Here is a 21,053-nt window from a genome sequence, read left to right as displayed (position 1 = left end):
AAATTAATAACCAAAGATTTAAGGAATAACAGTACTTTAGTTGAAGAGCTGACACCGTCAATTGGCAATTTGACAGTTGCAAATGCATTTTTACTGGCGATGGTGATTATTGGGTAGAAGTTGTTTTATGTTTGATGATATTGTAGTTTTTGACATTTGTTGATCCAATGAATTGGAAATGGTGGCTCTCTCCTTAGTTACGACTGGTCAACTGTGGATTTGACGGTAACTTTTAGCCAATGAAAAAGATTGTTACATAAAAATGCATTAGAATATGTTTTATCATTTCAAAAAATAAAATGGGTTATGACCCCACCTAGATTTCTACAACTTTAAGCAAGTATGTAAGTCATATCAATAATGTACTAACTGAACCTTTTACACCAAGGATGCACATACTTACAACGAGAGCACTCACATACATGCATACATTACTCTCTGGTGCATTATAAGCTGTCTGATTATCATTTTATTTACATACACTCAAAAACTCAATTTAATGGGCTTGATATTCTAAACTCATAAATTTTATCCTTAATATGGCTTCGTTATTTCAATAAATCAACTTTTACTGGTAATAAATTTAATAAATTATAATTATTAAGAATATAAAGTAAACAAACAAAATTCAGCATACCCCTTCAGCTCCTTGAATAGTATGAGCATCCTGAGTTATTTCCCTTGAATTAGATCCTCCAATATAATCCATAATTTGGGTGTCTGATAAGGTATCTAAATCAGACTGAACATCATTTAGGTTTATGACATCCGTATCACGTTGAAATGAGCAGAAAATTGTGAAAGTTATGTAACCACGATAGTGTTCCATTATTGAGTCGTAGCCAAATTTTCCACTTTCATGCTTGTTTTATCTTTCAAATTTTACTTCTAATTAATGCACACATACAGAGAAAAGCACATATAATCACTGATTTTTTCTTAACATGAAAAAACGCGTAAAAAAATGAATAAACAGAAATTTAGATATCTGCAGTATTTCTTTAAGTTATCATAAGATTCATATCTTCCAAGATGCTGATAAATATTTGAAATCTAGATATGAAAAAAATGTTTTATCCTTGTTAACAATTTCACAGCAGTCCTGTATTAATTCTTTGATTCACAATTTTTCCTAGTAATGAATTCTTAACACTTCACACCACTTGCTTCACACTTCACACCACTTGCTTCACACTTCACATTAGTTTCCTTCACACTCTACATCAGGTTTCTACAGATATATATATATGTAACCAAATGAAGTTTTCATTAAATAACTTGTAACAGTTACACATTTGAGTTAGATTCATATGAATAAGGCCAAACAGCTATGCTTAAAAAGTGGTTTTGCTAATTCAGTGAAAATATATTTTAAACTGATTTTGTAAATAATAAATCCAGACTAAAATCATAATATCCTCTCAAAGCCAACATGAAGCAAAGTAAAATATAACACTTTTGTAAAAAATAACAAGATTTATAAATCCAACAATTTTTTCCTGAATTTTGCCAAAACAATGTCCAGCAAACTTTTGAACCATATGATGACTTATCATTCAATGATATCCATAACCCACAGCATAGTCAGAACTGAGATATTTCCAAATTCTAATCCACAAGATTTACATCATAACATGCAGAATTCACTCTGCTTTTGATAGACCTTGATTAGCGAACCATTTAGGAATTAATCAGTTGAAACAATTAAACAGATTAAATGTTTCCCTTTTTATCAAAGCAATTTAACTAAAGCCAAAAAATCTAAAGAAAAAACTTGGCAACCAAGGCTACATCAAATGCATGTTAAGTATTTTTTCCTAAAAATATAAATTTTCAGAATTGCATTGCATTGTTTATATTGGAAGCAATTTCTGAAGTATTTGTGCAGAAAATGAGCAATTTCATTATCTTAATCAAAATCTGATGAAAAGTGGGGAAAACAAACAGATGGTAATAAAATGAGATTAAGCTGTGATAACTCTAGATATTACTGTTGTGTCTTATTAATTCCATGTTATAAGTAATTGTAAAAATATTTACTCAATTAACAAATTAAAACAATATGGTAAATCATGAATTATCTCCCCTTTTCCTCAAATAATCATTATTTGGAAATTTTGGTGTTAGAGATCAGATTTTCTGGACACTGATTTACGAAAAATCATGGCGACAGACATTCTTCGCAAAATTATTCTGTTTTCAAGCCAATTTTGGCGTTTCATTTCTTTAAAGAATAGTACCAAGAATTGATCTAATCATCCATTTTAGTAGTCAAAGTACTCTTCTAAACTTAAAGTTTGGTTGCATATGCAGTATTATGTTAAAATGGCAAAAACTTTGCATTATTTGTTGACTGCTGGTTCCAAAGGATATCTCTGAACCAAATAAGCAATAATTTGGCACTTGAGCAATGATTTATATGCAAAGAAAATGTCATGTTCTAAATTATTTGCTTAAAGCAAAGCTAACCTCAGAGAATTTTCAATTTAAGCCTCCCTCTCTTTTATGGATAAATTGCTCTCCATGTCCATTATTTAACATTTTGAAATCATGACTTTGAGCATATGTAATGCAGGTTTCTTTTGGAAATAGCTTCAAAGTAATAAGATCGTTATATAGACTTTGGTCTAAGATAAAACTAAAGAATAGATGTACATGTTTATTATTATTGTTTCTACCTGTTTTGATATCACACAACTAAAACACCTGTTTCATCTATACTTACATATTATGTCAGAACATGTAAAATCTATGTTAGTAGGATACCCTGCACAACCTTAGTTATCTTGGTAATGATATCACTTTTTGTAGATCAAGGTCATCTTCATTAAGTGCCTGTCTTTGTAAAAGGGTGGGGTTTTTTTATTTAGCGTCTTTTCATGTTTTTACCTTTTATTTCTAGTTTTCTTGTGTCATGTTCATTTTCGTGTTTCCCCTTATTTATTTTCCATGTTTAAAGTGTTGGTGCTCTTTATTTCTTGTGCTTGTTCCCATTTGATAAAGAAAGTAACAATACCTTCTGAAACTTGTGTAATCTAATATAAATTGATGTATATTGTTACCATTCTACTTTTGCAATTCTAATAATTGTTTATGTATGGTATGTAATAAAGTTCATGATCATACAATTTCTATGAATATTTTTTTTTTTTCAAATCAGATGCAAGTAGCAGATGCTTAAAAAGGTGACCGAAAGGTCTTTATGTCCATTACGGTAATAATGGCTGCATGATCTCCAAGAACAGCTGAGTATTGACTTCTGGTATTTTTTCCTTAATATTAACAATTTTATTTCTTTCTCTTTGTTTTTCACGATTTTTATCTTTCTTGCAATGTTTTTGCGATTTTTTTTTTTCATGTGTACACTGTTTCCATTTTCAGAACCCCCTTTTACCACCACCCTCATTTAAGAATCAGGCAATTTTGAAAAAAATCAAATCATGGAAAAAAAACCACCAACATAACCATCCTATTTTGAAGTTACCCTCATCCTTAATTAGAAATGGTTGGTTTTTCATTTCTATGAGTCTAGTAATTCGAGAAATATCTAAATAACTTTTAGTTAGAATGATAGCAAATAACAGAATTATCTCCCCTTAATTGTTAATTTCTAGTGCATTTCAATCAAATTATACCGTGAATTACTAGAACAGGAAAAGGAAATAATGATATAAACATTTTGAATATATATAATTAATGTCAACTTGAGTTGGTTTTTTATTCCTTTTTCACCATGCACTGTCTGATTCTTAGGCAGTTTGGCACTTAAAGACAAATCCTTCTATTCAGATCTACCAATAATATCTTCTTTATATTTTATTTTTACTTTAGGCTAGGTAAAAGCTTTGAAATAAGCAAATAAAAAAATGGGGTCACCGACCTCGTTTTCGATTTAAAACGCCATCTTTTTCACGGAATTTGGAAATTGGGACTTCTACTCAATAGCAGTGTAATATTTTTTTAAAAGTCTGTATCCAATAAAAACTTGTCTGTTTTGTTAACCTAGTTGTTAATACAAACTATTTTAATAATATCACCATTTTCTGAGTGGAAAATAATAATGATAAGTTGCTATAATAGTTTTCCCGCCTTTTTTATTGTGAAATACCTATAAAAAAATTAAGTTTAAAAAAAATTGACCAATAATTTCTCCATGAGTCTTCAATAGAATATGCGTTGTTTATATCTAAACAAAATAAGGAAATAAAAAGATGGGGTCACCGTAATGGAAAAAAGAGATATTTCTAAAAAGGGGGTAACAATTTGAATTGGCAGGAACATATTGCGCCAATTCTAAAAACAACGTCGAAAGACGTTCGGCCAGTTTAGGCTATATTCTTACAAATTAGGGACAACCCAGTTCTCGTTATTTGCTGATTTGTTGTTTGTTTGTTTTAAACTACGATAAATTCACATTAATCTACACATGATAGTACTTAGTTTTAAGTCAGTATATAATCACAGACACGTAATATAAATGCGGTGGTTGGAAAACAATGCGTTGTACAAATGTACACACGAATGCTTCTATGAACATTTCATTTCAGGTTATTCATAGTGCTTATGTGTTTAACAGAAATTCTTTTTAAAATAGTGAAGACATTTTTATATAATATCATTGTTCAATCAAAGTATATCTGAAAGACAAGACAGATCGAATTTAGCTTCAGGTATATATCATGAATTTTAATTTCGTTTAAGAATGTTGTTCCTTTTTATTTAGATGATAATTACTTAAAATCATTAGAAATATAAGACTCCGTTTCCACTAACAATAAAGATCGATCATTTCTGAGATCGCCGATCTTTAGTATTGCAAAAATGAGAAAGATTGATCTTCAATCGGACGTAAACATTCCATCTCCAGATGTAGTTTTAAAAGACCGATTTTTCTTCAAGTGAAAACGTTTTATATACATCGCGATCGACTTTTCAATCAATCAATCGATATAAAATTCCAAGTGTTTTATGTAGATATGAAAATAAATCTGCGCATGGTCAGTTTAAAAATGTTCTTAAAAAAAGCTGATTTTAGTGTTTATTCTCAAATGATTTGACAGAACGTGCCATAGAGATAATAAAAACCAAATAAATATATTCGACGTTTTTTGCGTCATTCTTCTGAAAATATATAAATAAAAAAAGAAGATGTGGTATGATTGCAAATAACACAATTCTCCACAAATGACCAATTGACACAGGAAATTATTAACTATGGGTCAAAGTACGGCCTACAACATTGAGCAAATCCCATACCGCATAAACAACTACAAAAGGTCCCGAAAGGACAAATGTAGCACAATTCAAACTAGAAAATGACAAAACAAAATTAATGAAAAACTAATAGATGTAGTTCTTTTACAAACAACAACCCCTTAATTACCGACTCCTGAGTTGAGACAGGAACCGTTTCAGCGCTCGACTGATACCGTTCCTTATTTGCTTATACGTTGAAATACGTTGCATCTATTACGAAACAAATCTTTTCAATTGTTTTCTTGTCTCTGGTGTTAGGTATGGGTTCTTAAAAGTGAAACATACCTATTACCGTGTATGTACCAGTTTTAGCGCTAGACCGATGACCTGCTACTTATTCGCTTACAATATGTTTGTTAAAGGTAACACCTTTTTAAACAAATCTTTTCCATTTTTTTTTTTCTTGCCTCTGATGCTATATATTGGTTCTAAGAGGTAAAATAACCCTATACTAAGGCGTAAATACTCGTTTCAGTGCTCAACTGATGCCCTGTTACTTATTCGTTTCATATTCACTTACTATACGTGTGGTATTCGGTGCACCTTTTAAAAAATATCTTTTCAATTGTATTTATTCATTATTATTTTTTATTTTCTGTAAATTACTCATCTTCCGTTATACGTAATTTTTTTCTGACAATTCTTTATTTATGATTACTTATGACATGTTAATCAAAAATAAAATTAATAAATGCAGAAGCATATAATTATCTCATGAACCAAATATTTCCTTATTCAATTTTCTACGATTTTTTGTTATCGAAATGGTTAGACCGATTATTTTAGATATGCAATGTATACTAAATGTAAACGCACAAGTTCTTAAAAGATCGAAAACGAGAGATGCTCTTCAGAGATAGATTTTATTTCAATTCCGTGCATGTGTTAACGGGGTCTAATTAACATCATATCTGTTTTGATCATTCATCCTTAGGCATCAATGAATGTCGAAATATTCCGTAATGTTGCTAGAAACTCAGTCTAAGTATACTCATACAGATGTCATACCGTGAGTATGGATAAAACCTAGTCCGACCTCTTTTCTCAAATCTCCTTTTAATTGATTTTTTTCCATATGCATTCTTCTGTAATTCTTCATTCCGACAACTTTTTAACACAGACACGATTATGTTTTTTTCATACAAAAATTGCGCACCTTGCACATAAATATCAAATTTGGTAAATCGGAACAAACTCGGAATGGTCATATGAAAAACCTAGAATGTTAGAAGGTTTTATGTTAACTTCTCTAGATGTACTTTGTTTTACATGTATACGTCGTTAGGTTACTGTTTTGTTGGTGTTTATCAGAAATCTAATTATTATATTCATGTAAAAATGTAAGTGCCGTACACATTCAAAATACGTCAGTGCAATTTGCCATATCCATATATAGGCACGTTATGTACCTATTGCTAAAGATACATTGAATTTTGAGGACATGTCCAGAATGATTGATGATTTTCGTATTTTCTTAATGATTTGTAAAATATCGATATAATTAAGAACCTACGAAAGTCTATACATATAGAAAATTAAGGAAAAAAGTATTATATTATAATTTGATTGGCTCATCTTTCTGTCGAGTATCCAGATTCTGTATCGTTTCTTTGCAGTCATTTTTGTGTATTTGTTGTTGTTAGATTGCTGTATAGTTGACTCTCTTTTCATTCTCATATTTTATCCAATTCTGGAACATGTTTATTATATAAAAACAATTTTCATTTTTTTTCTCGGAAAATTAACCTATCAAAACGATTGTCACTCTCTCCATCGGCTCAAAGAGGAATAACTCTAATAAACGTTTCCAGTTCGCGGAAACCGCGACGTCATAAACCGCTGACGGCATAGTACTGTTGCGCTTGTATATGCGCATAAACAATAGAGGGATTTGTCTTTAATAACCGACAGCCAGTGCTTTTATTCATCAAATTTTTTTATCTTGTTTTTATTTCAGGATATTAAAACATAAAAGCCTTATTTTGAAAGATGTCTTAAATGTAATTAATATGGTATTTGGATTTTTTTGCTGCTATTCATCAAATATTTATAATTATAAGTACAATTTGAAAATCCAGGATCAACAGTTAAGTTTACATTTAAAGATCTTTGAAATCAGAACTGATTCTCATAAAGTCATAATTATTTTATGCACTGATACAATTTAAATAGTTTTTTTTCATACTTTATAAGATGACTATATTGAGCAAAGTACTAATGAAGATTAACTAAAAAAAAAAGCTGAATCCATTATAGAAATAAAAACAATTAATTTGACTGTTGGTGGATGTTTTGTCGCCGAGGGTATCACCAGCCAAGTAGTCAACACTTTGGTGTTGACATGAATATCAATAATGTGGTCATTTTTATAAATTTCCTGCTTACAAAACTTTGAATTTTTCGAAAAAACTTAGGATTTTCTTATCCAGGCATAGATTACCTTAGCCGTATTTGGCAAAACTTTAAAAAATTTTGGATCCTCAATGCTCTTCAAATTGTACTTGTTTGGCTTTATAAATATTTTGATATGAGCCTCACTGATGAGTCTTATGTGGACGAAACGTGCATCTGGTATACTAAATTATAATCCTAGTACCTTTGATAACTATTTAACCCATACTCCTGTATGCAGACACTATATAAATGATTTTTTCTTTTGAAATAAAAAAAAAAAGCTCATGATTTGCTCTTTTCAAGATTGACTTTATTCTTCATTCAATGATACTGACATATCCATAAAACTAAAAACACTTTTTGAGTTATCTCCCCTCATCTGGTATTTTCTATAAAATGAATTTTACAGTTATGACTTTTTTGAGAGCTTTCTACAAATAGTTTTTGTTATAACATCTTTTCTATTTCTTTAAATTTCAATTTAAGTTATCATGCATCAAATCCATTTGAATATTTTTCTCATTAGAAAACATATTACCATGATTACCACATCTTCTAATTTTAATATAGATATCAAGAAACAATTTACCATATAAATTATAAAAATTTCAATCACAAACAACTGAATATCAGTGGACCATTGTGTTGCTCCTCTGTCATTTGGTCCATTGTACCTTCACTTTTATTCATATTCTAATTATTGGCAATTTACCTATAAATCACATATGTTAACGGAATACAGACGGCTAATATAAGAAGACTTCTAAGTTGTCTACTTTCAAACTTACTGAAGAAATTGTAGTAATTTCCTCAGCCGTCTAGAATGTATACCAGTACTTATCTTGCCAGAAATGATTCAGTGTCTAGGTATCAATTATACAAATCAGATGATGTACCCTAAGCATTCATTTATTCAGTCTAATAATTAAGGTGTGATAATAGATTTGTCAAATTCTGGACAATAGTATCAGCCATACAAATCTCTCAAGTCTATTAAACACTCATAGATCAATTATCAACACTACTGATTTAGTTAAATGTCTGTATATAAAGTGGTTTTACCATTTCAACAAGAGGCCAAATGTAAGATGAAGAATGTTGATTTATCTCCCTTGTTCAATTTGTTCAATTTATTATCGTGTAATCTTTGGTATGTTTTAAAATTTCTAACACATAACAAAAAAGTATGGTGTTACAAAATTGTACAATAATATCTGAACTTTGTTATAAAGCTATTATTATTACACCCCAATCAATGAGTGAGGGCTATATAGCATTCACCTTGTCCGTCTGTCTTTTCATCCAACAGTTATGTCCTTCACACATTTTTCAAGTACTGCTAAACAGAATGACTTCCTATAAGATCAGCAGCTTGGAAGCGATAATGTGTGTGTACTTTTCAGATCTGTAAGACACCTAAATTTACATGTACTTTAAATTTTTCAATATGTTGAATGAATTTAAAATTTGTCATCTGTGACACATTTCAGCAGTAAATGCTAGAACATATTATATCAGCAGATTGATGGTGGTGAGATGTTATTGCATCAGCACTTTTAAGATCTATCAGACATTCACTTCCTGTTGGCTGATACATGTACTTTAAATATTTCATATGTTGAATGAACTTTACTTTTCGTCACACTTTCCTAAAAAATTACTGAACAGAATGACATTTGGCAGTGATGGAGATTTAATGTTGAAGCGCTTTTCAGATTTGTCTGCGAGATACCTACTTCATACTTTTTCTGATACTTTCTTTATGAGCAAGGATAATGCTTAGCAAGACAATGCATACGGTTTCTTTTAAAAATGAAATGATTTAATTGGATTTTTTCAGATTCCCTTGAAGCAATTCACAAAACTTAAGTTTAGTGTTAGAATTATATTGGGAATCAATAATAAAAGAATCAATAAGACAAAAAACAGAGATTTCGATAGAAAGAAATGATTTGGTCTACCTGGGTATTTCAATTTTATCACAAATAGTTTTTTTTTAGCAGCAATGTTGGGGAAACCTGTAATATAAGACATACAACATATATATCAAAAAAGCACTAAATGTAATGGTGTTATTTTGCTGCTTTCAAATAATTTTTTTTTCATTTAAAAAATCACAATTTACCATAGTTACATACCAGTCTATTTCTCTACATGACAATTGAAATTTGGGATATCATTTAAACATTATGGGCCATGAAAGAATGGTGGTAGCCATCAATCATGACTTTGTGTGGGATTGGGGGCAAAGGGGTTTAGGCAAACTTATAAAAACAACATATTACTGTTAGTAAAAAGATAATTGATTATTATTGAGAGTTTTATGCATACAATAAAGCATGCCTCAATATAATGAAAAAGATAATATATAAAAAATGTGAAAAATAAATAAAAATGTTTGTCAGCCTTGATATTTGGACACCCTAATACTCCCAACACCCCTGAAACCCCTATAGTCCATCATCCTATTTGTACAATTCAATGTTATCAAAAATTAAAGAACCTTAGTGAGCACGCTCACATACCCCACGTCCCCATATTGTCATTGGAGAAATTAAATAAGTGTAAGAAAAAAAAATTGTATAAGAAAAAATATTGAATAATAATTTCCTGTCAATATGCACATCAACATAGTATGTCCTTATTATGTACAAAATTTCATGAAATTCTGTTGTGTGGTTTCAGAGGAGTTGAGATGACAAACTGTTGCAGAAGTACATTGAAGCAAATAAGTTCAAAGGGGCGTAACTCCTAGAAAAAAAAATTGAATCGTAATTTCCTGTCGATATGCACATCTACATAGTATGTCCTTATTATCTACAAATGTTCATGAAATTCTGTTGTGTGGTTTCAGAGGAGTTGAGATGACAAACTGTTGAAGTAGTACCTTAAAGCAAATAAGTTCAAAGAGATGTAACTCCTAGAAAAAAAATTGAATTGTAATTTCCTGTCGATATGCACATCTACATAGTATGTCCTTATTATCTTAAAAGGTTTCATGAAATTCTGTTGTGTAGTTTCAGAGGAGTTGCGATGACAAACTGTTGCAGTAGTACAATAAAGTAAATAAGTTCAAAGGGGGGTAACTCCTAGAAAAAAAATTGAATCGTAATTTCCTGTCGATATGCACATCTACATAGTATGTCCTTATTATCTAAAAAGGTTTCGTGAAATTCTGTTGTGTAGTTTCAGAGGAGTTGCGATGACAAACTGTTGCAGTAGTACATTAAGCAAATAAGTTCAAAGGGGCGTAACTCTTATAAAAAAAATTGAATCGCAATTTCCTGTCGATATGCACAACTACATAGTATGTCCTTTTCATCTGAAAAGGTTTCGTGAAATTCTGTTGTGTGGTTTGAGAGGAGTTGCGATGACAAGAAACAGGACGGACGGACGGACTGATGGACGGACTGATGGACGGACGGACGGGTCAAAAACATTATACCCTCCGCAACTTCGTTGCGTGGGGTATAAAAATATATAAATGCACACAAATATGAATTGTAATTGTAGGTTGTATACAAGCCTAATAAGAATTATGCCTGCAGAAGTGCTTTCACTGCAAAATGCATCAAATGAATACATAACTTCATCAGCAGCTATAAATCATGTTAATATTAAACTATGATGACAGATTAAGTGTGCTCTATAAATAATTGGACTATTTGTTTCATAAATTAAAAATGGATTGAATTATCTTATTCTCTATAGTTCAATGCTAAATAAAATTCCACAACCAAAACATTTGGACAAAGGACGCAACAGAAAATAACAAAAACAAGTGTCATTATAGAAAGCCATATCCTACTGATATTTCAAAATTTATCATAGTTCCATTGGTCAGTGATTTATGAAATCTGGATGAAAAGCATAGACTTGACATACAATTTTTAAACTCATTTATAATGAAAAGAGCTATACTTATTTTTTTAGTTTATATGATCATCAACTTCATGGGTAGAGATTCATTATTTCAAAACTAATTATAAACTTTAACCTGATAACAGACAAACTAAAAGACATTAATGGATAGACCAGAAAACTCAATGCCTCTACATGGGTTAGGGTAAATCTTATTCATTGTCACATTACTAAATTAAGTGTATTTATATATCCCTGCTACAATTAATAAGTGATACTGTTGGGAATAATAATGTTCTTACATATGAACACAGAAAGATTAATATAAAAGTTATAATAGAAAAATATAACAAAATGTTTATACATATAGATATAAATTCCATTGTAACCCTAAAAAAAATCTTGCTTTTTACTTTTTACTCTTTAGTCCAGGGAAACATAAGTTCTTATCTTCCAGGACTGGACATATTTTGTGTCTAATTACACCTTATGTAAGAATCCGGGGTTTTGATTGGTTAATAGCCAGTGTATTTTTCACCAATTTACTGTTATCAAATGAATATCGTTAATTTTTAACACCGCCGGGGTATTTGCTAAAAGGATATGCCTTTTTTACCCTCTCTGCCGTGGTATTTGCCAAAAAATACTCTATCCGACTGGACGCTTGTAATGTCACGATCATCAATGCGTTTTAGTACATTAACATTCGGTGTAATTAAACAGATATATCATGTTATTGAGGGGTATTTGCGAAAAATACCAGTCTTGAGAATGAATTTCCCTCGCCTTACGGCTCGTGAAATTTAACATTCTCTCGACTGGTATTTTTCGCAAATACCCCTCCTTAACATGATATATCTGTTCAAAATTAACCTCCATTGCCCATATGAATATATTTGATTGATTTTTATTTCTCTCCAAAAACTTTTAACCTCTCATAATGGAATTGTATCTATTTGAATTCAGGTGAGCATTTTAAATAGCTAAGTTGTCTAAATTGTTTATATCTTAGCAATTTGATTCAAACGAAGATTAAAAAGGGGTTGGGTTGCCTCCCTTATAGAGTGACATACAAATGTATATGGTTAATGCATACACTTTTTAAAAGCCCCACTCCTGAAATTGCTTTAATGTAATCCCCCTCTTTTATAAAAAAACTAGATGTGTCAAAGCGACACAAATGGGCCCGTCTCAAAAAGTTGAAAAATCTTCAATTTCAATAATACATGTGGACAACAAACATGATGGTAGTCTTACATATAAAAAATCAGCTCAAAATCTGGATGTGTATAGAAAAAAAGTCTGTAATCTGTGATTTTCAACAATTTTCAACGTTGTAAACCCTTAATTTTGGCAAAAATTAGCAAAGCGGAACAAAACTTAAACTTGATCTATAACTCATCATGAGTAACTCAAATACCAAAAATCAGCCCAATATCTGAAAGCATTTAGAAAAAAAGTCTGTATCACTGTGATTTTCTACAATTTTCAAAGTTGAAAACCCTTAATTTTGGCAAAGATTAGCAGAGCGGAACAAAACTTAAACTTGATCTGTAACACATTATGAGTAACTCACATACCAAAAATCAGCCCAATATCTGAAAGCGTTCAGAAAAAAAGTCTGTATAACTGTGATTTTCAACAATTTATCAAAGTCCAAAGCCCGTAATTTCGGCAAAAATTAGCGGAGCAAAACGAAACTTAAACTTGATCTGTAACTCATCATGGTTAACTCACATACCAAAAATCAGCCCAATATCTGAAGGCGTTTAAAAAAAAACTCTGTACAATGGTTTGTTGCGGAATGACAGAATTTCGGAATTACGGAATTACGGAATTTCGGAATATCGGACAAGGGTAAAACTATATGGCACCGACAACTTTGTTGCGGGCCATAAAAAGAATCATTTGTGTATAATTATATACGGTTAATTCATATACTTTTTACAAGTCCCAATCCTAATTCAATTCTTTCGTACTTCTGGCCCCTTCCCCTTATTTCAAAATTATATATTCCAATTGATAAGTCTTGGCAATTGTAATTCACAGATCTACAAAAGTAACATTTGTTCAAAACTTGAACCATATGTTTTAATCTAACATATACATATGACATAAATTGGAATAGACACAATTAATGTCTCCTTTTTTTGTGACTCAGGTTTGCTGTTTCACTTACTTTTTCCCGAATACATCGAGGCATTGTAATCTTTAAAAAATTTGAGTACGAGTGATGTACTGAGACTCAGGATTCAACCAATCAAAATACTAGATTTGATGCTGTACTCTTAAAGTACTGAGTAAAGCTTTATGACCAAATCCTTATACTAATGTTCTGAGTTCTGTATGTTTAACTTACATGACTTACATATCTACTCCTCCTCCTGGGTCCCGGTAAAGTCTGATAATACACACGTCTCACAAAGTCATCATAATCTGCTGCTGATTTCCTCCTATCCATTGTTAACTCAAATTCAAATCAATGTTTAATCCATTTCAAAAGCCACTATAGGCCAATTCTGGGATAATAAAATATTTTTTTCAATTTATTCCTTCGTTTTATAAAGTCACAACACTGAACGTCAAACAGATACACAATTACGCTAAAACTACCAGTAACAATTCTTTGTTTTGTACTTAATCATAAAATCCCCCTTTGGTTATATTTATCCATGTTTTCCCCCCTTTGATGTTTAAAGAAAGTAGTTACAAGCTTTTAAATAAAAACACATCCAAGTTTTAAATTCCCATGTAATTAATTAAAAAACATTGATATATATTAATTAAAAATTGGTGCACATTTTTTTATGCTTTAAAAACTGTTGGAAATCTGTAAATCAAGCTGACACTTCCTTAATGGATAAAACAATCGTCTTCTATTTGTCTCAACTTTCAATGCAATCTTAGAAGAACATTCATATATATCTATATAAAGCCTAGCTATCCTTGGTTTTCAATATAAGAATATATATAGCTTACATCCAATTTATTATACCACCACATTTTTCTCCTCTTTCCTTTCTGTTAAAAGCTTTTTCAAACAAAAATAAGTAAACTTATGTCTATCATCCTTTTGTCTAATTCATTAAATTCATTTTTTACGAGATCAATATTTCATTAGTCTACAGCTATAGCACAATTTTGTTCTCATTTTCACAAATTACTTTTTTTTCTCAAAATCATCAATATAAATTCCACTATTTTTACGTAAGCCTATTTTTCAGGCTTAAGTTAAATGAATATTAAGAATCTCTTAGATTAGATGGACATTTGTAACATTTTCTATTTGGCAGTTTGACCTGTTATTTCCTCCTTAGAAATCACATTAGTTATTGGAAACTAGGCATAGGCCATCACTCATTTTTCTTTAACATTGAAGAGTAAGAAACCTCCAAAGATGAAAGATATATTTCATAAAAATTCTATGTTCCTATGTAAGGTCAATGACCTGTAAAATCATAAATGATCAATTAATCAATGTTCAATTCTGATTATCATGATTAAACACAAAAATCACATCATTAAATTCCAGTTGATTGAAAAATATTTTTTTTCAATATATATTGAAAAATTAAAATTTATTCAATAAGAATTTCTATATTTTCCTGTAATATCTTTCTAATCACTATGTTTAAATGTTTTGAATCACTTGGACATCTTTCGCCCACTTAAACCAATAGGTGCTAATTTACACAAAGTCAATGTTAAAAATCTCAAAATTCATCAAGTAAACTAATCAATCATGATAATGATCACAATTATCAAGTCAAATAGAACACATGGAAAAACACAACACAATGATTATTCCATACAATCATGAAAGCGATACTTCTGATTCCATTTATCTACTATAAACACTGACATATCTGATTGTTTTTAAAATCACTGAGGCCTAAGATGACATTCTTTCTGTACATCAGGTGTTTACATTATAATAAACCCCTATCATAAAATATCCATTTATTATTCATGAAGACTCTCCATAAGAATTTGACTTTTAAATAACTTCATTCCGTTCAAGTTCTAAAAGTTCACCATCTATTCAACTTTGTATCCCATTAAAGAATATTAAATTGTTATTTTTCGGCTGAGTGATTTTCTTCCTCTGTTCAAATCTAAAAGAAGTATTTTTACGGAATATTCTGCCGAAATTCGCATTCTCTTGGGTATTTTATCAACAGATATATAATGCAAGTATAATCTGTTTTACTAATATATCGCTGACAGGTTGGTAGGTAGTATACCAATCACGGTTAATTAGTAATTACGACACTAACGCTAATTAACAACAATGAAGAAAGACAATCTTGTCACAATTTACAGCATCCTCAGACAGACAGTAAAGAAGCTATATATACGTTTTGTACTTTAGATAATAATTTCTTACGACAGAAATGTATTTTAATTTTCTAATAACGACCTTGGTTAATGTTTCAACCATAATTTCATGAATATTTCATATATTTTTTCTAATCTTTGCATCTGAATTCCAATAACAATAGCACATTTTTATACCATAGAAAGATTCAACATGTAATTACACTTTTCCTTGCTTTAAACAGTTTATTGATAAATAAAATGCAGAGAAGTCAATAGAATAATCTTCTTCATATAAATGTTTATATTATTTGCTCATTAATGGTTATGGTTAAGATAACAAATGATTTTATTTGTTTATTATCACTTCCTGCCTCCTGCAGTAGCATCCTGACCTTGACAAGATATAGGCACTAGGCAGATGTAAAACAATAATACTGCCATTAATACAACTACTGGTATAAGCTGCCTTATCATAACCTATATTGACCTTGACATTACAGAAAGTCTCATCCATGTGACCTTGACAAGATATAGACACAAGGCAGATGTAAAACAATACAACTGTCATAAATAAAATAACAGATATGAGCTGCCTTATCATAACCTATATTGACCTTGACATTACAGTAAGTCTCATCCATATGACCTTGACAGGATATAGACACTAAGCAGATGTAAAACAATAATACTGTCATAAATACAATTACTGATTATTGCTGCCTTATCATAAGCTACATTGACTTTGACATATATACAGTAAAGTCTCATCCATATGACCTTGACTTGGAAAATTTGACCGTTGGTGAATATTCATTCTTTAACAGCATCCTGAACTTGACAAGATAGATGTAAAACATTACTACTGTCATAAATGAAATTACTGATATAAGCTGCCTTATCACAAGCTTCATTGACCTTGACATAAATACAGTAAAGTCCCATCCATATGACCTTGACCTGGAAGATATGACCTTTGGTTAATGTTAATTATTTAATATATAATATTTCGTCTTGATCAATTGTTTTTTTTAGATAAGGTCCCTATGTGGAGGGAAATAACTTTTAAAATATGTGGCACATGCAGAATTGTCTGTTGAGAACAATTAAGAATGTGGTCAGGTCAGGTTTAGGTATTTATCAGATATTTGTACTCCTTGGGGAATTCCTACCATACAGAGTGAATAAATTGCCCCATATCATATGACACACTTTTACTTGTCACATATAAGACTTCAATACCTCCATTACCAAAATTAAAGCAGATTCTAGAATTTTTTTCTTATTGCAAGATAGCTAAATATATTTGTAAACCTCATGCTAATGTAAGGTTAAAGTCAGAGTCAGTCTTTTCCTGCCATTTAAAAAAAATCAAAAATCCAAAAAAACAGGAGTTCCATACATAATCTATCAATATTTTTATCTTATTTTGTTCCTTATCTAATGCTCTTCTGACTTGTAGTATCAATTCTAAATTCTAATTTTTTTTTTGTAATTTCACTCAAATAGTAGCTTCCTGAACCAGATGTAAAACAATACTACTGTCATAAATAAAATTACTGATAGTATGCATTATGATATAAGCTACATTGACCTTGAAATATTTACAGTATGGTATCATCCGATATTACCTTGACCTGGAAGATATGACATTTGTTGAATGTCTTCAGACAGATATTTATTCTTTAAAAAACTATACCAGTGATCAGAAGTTCAGGAGATAATGTCCCTCAGTCAAGGGAAATAATTCATAAAACCAGTTTCACATGTATAATAGACTGTTACAATGATACCATTATCAATCTAAAGAGTTATCTCCCCTAGCCATAGTCTGCCAAATCAATAATGAATAAAATTGAGAATGGAAACAGGGAATACTTTATTGAAACAACATGCCGACCAAAGAGCAAAAAACAGCCCAAGGCCACCAATGAGTTTTCAAAACAGTGAGAAATCCCACACACAAAGAGGAGCTTCAGCTGGCCCCTAAACAAAAATGTGTATTATTTCAGCATAAATGAATGCTACACTAAACTCCAAAACATATATAAATGAAAATGAAAATGAAAGTTATGAAACATTTCAAATTTTCTGCCAATAACTTCCATCTCAACTTTATATCTCAAGGTAAAAAATATATCGACAAGAAAGCGGTTTTCTTCTCTTGAGGAAATCCTTTATAGTTTAGGTTTTGAGACAATTAAATAAAAGAACCAGCCAATTATAGGTTGCACTTTGTAAATACAGCTGTTTCTGACAACACGCCTCTTTTGGGGAGAAATAGAATATTCATAGAAAATTAATTTTGTTTACATACTGGTTCCCAGTTATGCTCTCTGTGTTCCATATCGCAGAGACAGAACTGGGGAATGTTACCAGTAAATAAACACGTGCATATTGTTTACATTGAAATCTGTGGTAACCTTTCATTCGAGGTAGGGGTAGTTAAGAAAATTAGTGTAAGTTTCAACTCTGAGAAGTTCGGGGCATATAAACGTTGAAAATATGCCGCACAGCCCTATATTTTGACCTTTGAAAAAAATTGTGGTGCAAATGAACTTTCAATTCTAGGATAAGATTTTTTTCAAAACTTCATAGTAAAAGTGGTACAGTTTTAGCTGTAAAAGGAGTTCCTATGGGAAATTGCATTGTCAATATTTACAGAAATGCAACCTATAACCCTATCTACTGTGAAAAGGAAGCTGCCCTTCACACAGATATGACCAAAAACCACAAAACCTCATCAAAGGTGCAATACCATTGAAGATCATACTACTTAATGATTTTTGTCGAGCCTGCAACTTTTGTTGCAGAAAGCTCGACATAGGGATAGTGATCCGGCGGCGGCGGCGGCGGCGGTGTTAGCTCACTTCTTAAAAGCTATATATTTTAGAAGGTGGAAGACCTGGATGCTTCATATTTTGTATATAGATGCCTCATGTTACGAAGTTTCCGTCAGTCACATGTCCATTGTCCTTGACCTCATTTTCATGGTTCAGTGACCACTTGAAAAAAAAGTTCAGATTTTTTGCAATGTTAAATTCTCTCTTACTGTAAGTAATAGGATAACTATATTTAGTATGTGCGTACCTTGCAAGGTCCTCATGCCCGTCAGACAGTTTTCACTTGACCTCAACCTCATTTCATGGATCAGTGAACAAGGTTAAGTTTTGGTGGTCAAGTCCATATCTCAGATACTATAAGCAATAGGTCTAGTATATTCGGTGTATGGAAGGACTGTAAGGTGTACATGTCTAACTGGCAGGTGTCATCTGACCTTGACCTCATTTTCATGGTTTAGTGGTTATAGTTAAGTTTTTGTGTTTTGGTCTGTTTCTCTCATACTTTATGCAATAGGTCTACTATATTTGTTGTATGGAATGATTGTAAGATGTACATGTCTAGCGGGCAGATGTCATCTGACCTTGACCTCATTTTCATGGTTCAGTTGTTATAGTTAAGTTTTTGTGTTTTGGTCTGTTTTTCTCATACTTTATGCAATAGGTTTACTATATTTGTTGTATGGAATGATTGTAAGGTGTACATGTCTAGCGGGCAGATGTCATCTGACCTTGACCTCATTTTCATGGTTCAGTGGTCAAAGTTAAGTTTTTGAGTTTTGGTCTTTTTATCTAATACTATATGTCATAGGTCAACTATATTTTGTGTATGGAAATATTTTATGATCTATATGTCAGTCGTGCAGGTTTTATTTGACCTTGACCTGGTTTTCAAGGTTCATTGCTCAGTGTTAAGTTTTTGTGTTTTGGTCTATTTTCTTAAACTATAAGCAATAGGTCAACTATATTTGTTGTATGGAAGCATTGTTAGCTGTACATGTCTGCCTGGCATATGGTTCAACTGACCTTGACCTCATTTTCATGATTCATGTTAAGTCTATGTGACAGTCGTAATAAAGCTTTAGATTTAGGAGTATCAACATAATATCAATGATTAGTAAAGAAGGCGAGACATTTCTGTGTGTGCACTCTTGTTACATTAAGCATAAATATGTTTTATTAATCCATTAATCTAACTTTGCTTTATTATTTTTGGCTTCCTTCTCCCCAATAATAATCAGATTAATGTCTGAATGTCAAAAAGATTTACACAACATCAAAAGGTATCTTATACAAATGTTTGGAATCTGTTAAAACAATTGCACTTACAGTATTAAGTTTGTTTTAAGTATGTATGTACATTCGTATTTCAGGTATAATGTTGAATCTCAAGATTGAAGGGAAAGTGGATTCTGGAAAATACAAGGTGATGGAGATGTGAAGATTAAATAGTTTTAGGGTCTACCTCTCTATGATAAATGTCAAGAATTACCTCAAATAAAACCTTTAGATTAGATGTAGACCTAAAATAGCCATTCTCCAACATTAGAAACTAAGAATTTAATGACAAAGATCTCCTTTTCATTGATCTTGTTCTTCTGATAAATATTTCAGTTTTTATTTTCTCTCCATCTTGTATGTGACAACACATAATAAAGACAGACTATGGACAGCAACTAATACGGGCTGTGAGCTCACATCAAAAACTTATTCCATTGTATATTGGTAAAGTGCAGCACATATTATAAACTGCCAAAACTGCACTTACTGAATGATAGTGGATTACTTAATGTCCAACGGCAAATATTTCCTGTATATTCATGAAGAGAACATACTTATGATAAATCATAAATGTTAATGATTGACAAATTGGTGGTTGATATTCAGCAGCAAATAAGTAATGCATAGTCAACACAAGGACATGTTAAATAGTACACAATGTTAACTACTTTGTTTTCTATTATTTGGTTTATATTATTTTCAGGTACATGTTACTTGCTGGGTTTAGTTTATAGTTTAGTAAAGACATTAGAATAGACAATAGAATTATATCGAAGCCATAAATAGCCAATCAACACAAAATTTCAGAAATAAAATTGAATGTGTCAGTTCCCATGGTAACATCTAAGAGAGTACATTTTTATCAATTTATCTGCTGCTCCAATGTGGTCAAATTTTAACAGCCAGCTTAGTTGGTATAGCAGCATCCTTAATGTATGACATCTTATTTAAAAACGACTTTGACCTTTAAAAATGTTGAAAACTGTTTTATTTCCTCTAAGTGACCTTGTAACCAGAGGCTAACAACTGACCATGTGACCTAGGAGGGTAAAATACTACAGTCCCATATTTGAATTGGCCGTTTCAGAATCTATAATACACCAA

The 21,053-nt window shown here is 31.1% G+C and overlaps 1 protein-coding gene across 7 annotated transcripts in view; it reads right to left on the bottom strand.

Annotated features, from left to right (window-relative positions):
• Nucleotides 1–21,053, bottom strand: part of LOC143083254 (liprin-beta-1-like) — a 93,348-nt gene that overhangs the window by 63,360 nt on the left and 8,935 nt on the right. Inside the window, exon 1 of one of the 7 annotated variants that reach the window (XM_076259517.1) lies at nucleotides 638–867. The exons of the other annotated variants lie outside the window; for them this stretch is intronic. Coding sequence (XP_076115632.1) covers nucleotides 638–829 — 192 coding nt within the window. The 5' untranslated portion in view covers nucleotides 830–867. Of the gene's footprint in view, nucleotides 1–637; nucleotides 868–21,053 lie in introns of those variants that run through there. 7 annotated transcript variants of the gene reach the window in all.

Source organism: Mytilus galloprovincialis, chromosome 7, assembly GCF_965363235.1.
Source record: "Mytilus galloprovincialis chromosome 7, xbMytGall1.hap1.1, whole genome shotgun sequence".
Taxonomy (NCBI): Eukaryota; Metazoa; Mollusca; class Bivalvia; order Mytilida; family Mytilidae; genus Mytilus; species Mytilus galloprovincialis.
This window is presented reverse-complemented; position numbering and strand designations above follow the sequence as displayed.